The 6000-nt window shown below is 38.1% G+C and overlaps 1 protein-coding gene across 2 annotated transcripts in view; it reads left to right on the top strand.

Moving 5' to 3' along the window:
* Positions 1 to 581: 581 nt before the first annotated feature.
* LOC121294141 (major histocompatibility complex class I-related gene protein-like) overlaps positions 582 to 6000 on the top strand; it is a 63598-nt gene continuing 58179 nt past the window's right edge. For both annotated transcript variants that reach the window (XM_041217732.1, XM_041217730.1), the window contains exon 1: positions 582 to 843. In XM_041217732.1, coding sequence (XP_041073666.1) covers positions 789 to 843 — 55 coding nt within the window. In that variant the 5' untranslated portion in view covers positions 582 to 788. The remainder of the gene's footprint in view (positions 844 to 6000) is intronic.

The raw sequence follows: 6000 nt of genomic DNA, 5'->3' as shown, positions 1-6000 counted from the left end.
AGACCCGTCCTCAGCTCCTGGATGTGTGAACTCCAACAAACTGCGTGGATGCAGACAGCTGTGTCTAAATACATACAGGTATTTACACTATAGACAGGGAATGAAGACAAACAGCATTTCAGAATAGTTTTTGAGTTACTGTTGCATACAACGACTTTTATAACCAGAACAGTTAAAAACAAAAAAAACAACAATAACAGAAACGCAACAATCATCGAGAGATCCTCTGGATTTCAGTTTTAGCACTTCTACTTTAATCTCATGCTTTTGTTAACTTCAGAGCTTAAATGTTTACATTTTGCCGTTTTAACTACATGTTCATACTCTGTTACACCACCGTAAAATTTAAAAATTAAACAGCTTAAGCCTTGAAATTTTACATTTTTAAAATGTTAGGACTGAAATTTACGAAAACGTATCGTGAATTTGGTAGGGCCCTTGAAAGAAGTTCCTTTCCCAGGCAATATGGCCGTCCGGTTTGCATAGTGCTTCTTGGCGTTTACGTGGGCGTGTCCGAGTACCCCTTCTATGTATATCGATGGTATAGTAGTTTGTTTCACTTCAGAGACACAAACCTGACAAACGTTTTACCCAGATGCTCACTTCTTATTGGCAGAACCACGTTTGTGTAGCCAATCACAAAATTCTAGACTGCGTTAAAAGCAGATTATTCAGTTCCTGGTTGGCAAAAAGTGGAATATTTCGCGTGTACATACCACACTACACTGTTTATAACCGAGTATAGGATTTAAGATCATTGCTTTCTGCTGAAGGCTAAGGTACCAAAGATGATCCAAATGATTGTACTCAGGATTCTCTGCTGGGTTCATGTAGCTGCCGCAGGTGAGCTTTTCATAAATATTTAGTTTCTTGAACTAAGTACACGGCAGACGGGCGTGCGCAGGAATAGAAATTTTACCGCTAACTACATGGATAGTTTTATTGTATTTTTCAAATAGTTATACTGTGCATTTAACACTTTTTAAGTATGTTGTATCGTAGTGGTTTAAATAATGCATCATTAACACAAGTTTGCAATGCATTTTATATGGTAAACAGAGCTGAAGTGTTGTCGTGTTTTTGGTTCAGCAAATAATAATTCCGCAAGGGTGAATTGTAAATATTTGTTTGAAACATAGTTGAACGATTATTCAATGACTAATATTTATTAAACTGTTTTTAACAATTGTTTTAAATTAGTTTGTTTTCAATATGCAGCATTAAGTTTGCAATGTGTTGTTCTATAGTAAACGTTTATAAGAGCTGTACTAATAAGTGTTATTATTAGTGTTCAGGGAATAATAATAATTCAGTAGGGGTGAGTAGCACTGCAGATGAAACGTGATTTTATATCATTTGCACGTATGTTTGTTTTAAATTCACGATAACAATACGATCATTTGATTGTAATTGATAAAACACGTTTAATACATAAAGCAATCAAGCTTTATTTTATATAGCGCCCTTCATAGTGGACGTCCATCACAAAGCGCTTTAATATACATTTGCCGATATAAAAAAAAATATATATTCTTCAATATTGACATGGACTTTTATTGATAGAGAATTTCCACTAAACTATATTAAGAAGGGGTAATACAAAGACGATTGGTTGCAATAAATAAACCACACACGCACTGAAAAAAGTTTTTGACTGAATGTAGAAAAAATACGGATATGTATATAATCATATTGTATACATGTTTGATGGATAAAACACGTGTTCTGCTTATAGTAGTACGCATTTGTGATTTAAACAAACATGTTAATTTCATGACAGGGTTTGTAGTAAATAAATTACTTAAATAATATGATTTTTATACAGACGGATAAGGTCTACTCACCTCCCCAACAAACACAGTCGTTTCGAAACTTGCCACTCAAACTGCTTGCAGTGGGCTGGGAGAGGCGACGCTGTTAAGGGCTGTGCGCACAGAACTATATACTGTATTAAGTTATTTGTTGCAATAAATAAACCACACATTACAACACACGCATTCCAGCACACAAGCATCAGGGCCGTGACGGTTCTAGTGTTGTAATATAGTTCTGTGGCTGTTCGCTTATGGTGTAGCTCAAGTTGAGTAAAAGAAAGTTAATTAGCTGACCGGTAAAACACGACGGAAGGGCTGGCTTCATAATACACCTTTTAATGTTAATGAGTAAGTTTTATATGCGCTGCAATGCAATACTAAGGATTGTAAGATATTTTGTGATCCCCTAGCAGTGTAATAAATTACATCAGTTATAAAAACAAGAAATACAAAACTTAAATACATTATTTGCAAGTGGATTAAAAGGCCAGCTTGTGTGAAAAGCCCAATCACCACGTCAAGGTATTCGCCATCAGAGTGGGATGTTAATATTGAGTAACACAAATCCTTTCTTTTTTGTTCAAATGGGGGGAATAAAATGTGAACTTTACTTGAACAAAGACATCTCACATAACTCAAAGGACGGTGTTTTGAAAATTGCAGTTTTGTTTGTAAAATAATGTTCAGCTATAGTGTGCATGAATTACAAATGCATTAGTAAATTAATAATACAAGTTAAATAACTGAACCAACCCTTGCAATGTTAAGCCAGACCCCATAATGCAGACTGGATCTTCCTACAAAGAGTTTCCTTAAAGGAATAAACGAAATAACTAACTAACATTTGCTTCTCTTTTTAACATGTGGGAACATTTCTAGCCTTCCAAATTTAAAGCAATAAACGTTCCCTCCTCTGGTGCTGGATCCAAGTATAAATCATTGTATCTTCCTTTTTGCAAAGAGCAAGAGCATTGGCTATGGCTAACAAGCCTCAGTCACTGCTTCCCATTTGCAAATTAACATCAACATGTTCTAAGCAGGGGCCTAGCCAGGAATGGAAATTTGGGATGGCCCCAACATCGGGTGGATGGGCAAGTACCTAAGGTCTGACGTCATAGGAAATTGTTTATATTACAAACATGATTTAAATCAATTAAAACTATGAATACATCAAATATCCCCCGGGGTTTGAGCAGAACAAAGTAGCCAAGAAAGAGAATGTATGGCGCAGAGTGAAGCAAGGCAAACGTATTTTGCAGTTTATAACCGTTGTTGCACGAATACACTACAAATACAAAGCACATGTGCATACAACCTACAGAAACAAACACACTGCACAATAACTGCAAAAACCGTTTCATATAAACAGAAACTAAAAAAATCCCCAAACAAACTGTATTGTAATAATTTTTTACCTCTGTAACTCGCCCTGCATAAGGGCGTCTGACAAGCAAAAATTAAAAATCAAGCTAAGCTCGTGCTGCCTTCAAACCAAAACTAAAATCTTAGCTGTGCTGAGAATACCTTGTTTCCAGCTAAATATGTCTGCTTTCATTTTCACTGCATTCTCGTGTACAGCTAAACAAAGATATTGCGTTGGCTGCAAAAAACGTAACAAGCAGACAAAAATATATATATTAAAACAGCCCTGAGTGACATTAAGCAACATTTTTCAAGTTTTGTAAGACTTTCAATTATATTGACACGCTAATGAAGCAATTTCAAAATCTTATACACGGGAGAAAAGTTAACGGCAAACCTTAGACAAAACACAAGTTTCTGTATTGCTTTAATATGTAGGAATAATTATGAAGTTTTAAAACCACGGATGCCTTCAAACTATTAATAAATTATAACATCATACATATCGCTGGCTCGCTAGGTCATTGTACAGTAGTATGACTCAAACACCAATCATGAAGTCGGTATTTGTTTGATCGCGTTGCCATAGTAACCAAATGCACGGCGCTGATAAGTATGATTTCAGTGTGAAAAACTGTAAAGAAAAAAAAAAAGGCCTATTCACAGTAAATTGAAAGAAGCTGAAAGCAACTTTATAAATATTGGCAATGCCCGCCTACACGACACATTCCAAACACACACACATTTTTTTTAGTTCCCCCAAATATTTTTAAGACTGAAAAATGCTATAGACGGAACACACCCAACCACTATCTCCCATGTAAACCATTTAAAATGTATTAAGTAGACAGAAAATAAATGTACTTTCATATATTCATAGTGAATGTACTTTAAAAAGTCAAACGGGCAGCGTCACCAAACCAGTGAGAACACAGTGTTACATTTGAAGCAATTACTAAATACAATGAAAGTGTCAGTTACTTAACCATTAGCTAGTTTAGTGTCCTCCCGTCTCTGCTCCATACATAGAATAAAGCATCAGGGCTTGCAGTTATATATTTGAAACTGTTATCAAGTGGTTGTCCTGTATATTTAAAATTTGGACAAAGGTCTTGTGACTGTGCCTATCAGAAAAAGACTGGAACAGGACACAACTCTGTAGCCCATCATAAAGAGATATTCTTGACTTAGTAAGTATTGTGCCTGGTCAATATGAATTTCCAAAAGCCTTGACTCATCATAAATAACATGAAGGTGTAACAGCACAGCAGAACAACGCAGTTAAACGAGGCAGTCTTCCCAGCGACAGCGAGTGGAAGCGACAGCGAGTGGGAGAAGTACAGGCGTGGAAAAGTACAGAGCAGTTGCGAAGCAGAAAGGAGAAATTGCATCTTGAATTGCTTTAATCAGAAAACAGAGGACATTGGGGAAACACAGCAGCAGCTCAAAGTCAAACAGCCGCGTGTGTTTTTCTGATAACAAACAAGCTGAAACTCGGAGCAGCTGATTCAAATTCAGCGCCGTTTTGAGACACGGGCGAGGGGAGGAGCCAACAGCACAGCAGAACAACGCAGTTAAACGAGGCAGACTTCCCAGCGACAGCGAGTGGAAGCGACAGCGAGTGGGGGAAGTACAGGCGTGGAAAAGTACAGAGCAGTTTCGAAGCAGTTTGAAAGCAGGTTGACGGCTGCAGATGAAACTAAACTTAAAAAAAAAAAAAAAAAACTCAACATGGTCTTCAAGCCAGTAATCTGTGACACCTGCTTGATGTGGGAAATCCGAGAAAACCCAGCGGAGCTAAACCAAGTGTGCGTAAAGTGCCGCGCGATCCAGGATTTGCATAAACTAGTAAGTATGCTAGAAATGGAGCTGGAAGAAGTGAGACAGCAACAGGATCTTGAGGAACTGGCACACCCACAATTCATGGAAGTCTGCATCACCCCTAACAGACTGAAAGCCACCAGGGAGATAGAAGGTCAGAACAGCTGGGTTCAGGTAGGCAGAAGCAGGGAAAAAAAGAAACTTCGTCAAACACAACCACCAGAAATCAAAACAACCAACAAATTTGAGTCACTTCAGAATTTTGATGAGCAAAACCAACAACAAGAGAATGAAAGGAACAACATCCAGGACCCCATTGACAGTGGTGACCAGACAGCAAAAAGAAGGGAGGTCATGATTGTTGGGGACTCCATATTGAGAAACACAGCAAGTTCAGTTCGCAGTTTGGACCCCCTTACTACAACAGTGTGCTGCCTTCCGGGAGCCTCGGTCAAGCACATCACTGAAAACGTGGACAGGCTCCTAGAACGAACAGGAGACGACCCGGTAGTAGTCGTCCACATCGGTACAAACAACATTGGAAGAGACAGACCAAAATCCCTGCAAAACAAATTCAGAGAGCTAGGAAGGAAATTAAAAGAGAAAACCAAAACTGTGGTATTTTCTGGTATACTACCCGCACCTTGCAAAGGACCATATGGACAGCTGGAAATAATAAATCAAAACCAATGGCTGAAGACGTGGTGCACACGGGAAGGCTTCACCTATCTTGATCATTGGACCACATTCTACAACGAGGAGTATCTGTATAGACGGGATGGACTGCATTTAAATAACAAGGGAACTAGTCTACTCGGAGAAAAGATCCTCGAGCAGGTTCGGAAGCATTTAAACTAGAAAGGAAGGGGGGAGAAATCAACAAAAAAACAGAAGGGAGACCGCATCAAAACAAGAACAACAACTCAGGTAAGACAACCATTAAATGTATTTATCTAAATGCTAGAAGCATCAGAAACAAAATTCTAGAACTTGAAGCTACTGC

The sequence above is a fragment of the Polyodon spathula genome, chromosome 18 (assembly GCF_017654505.1).
Source record: "Polyodon spathula isolate WHYD16114869_AA chromosome 18, ASM1765450v1, whole genome shotgun sequence".
Classification (NCBI taxonomy): Eukaryota; Metazoa; Chordata; class Actinopteri; order Acipenseriformes; family Polyodontidae; genus Polyodon; species Polyodon spathula.
The sequence above is the reverse complement of the archived record's forward strand: the minus strand, read 5'-3'. Positions and strand labels throughout refer to the sequence as shown.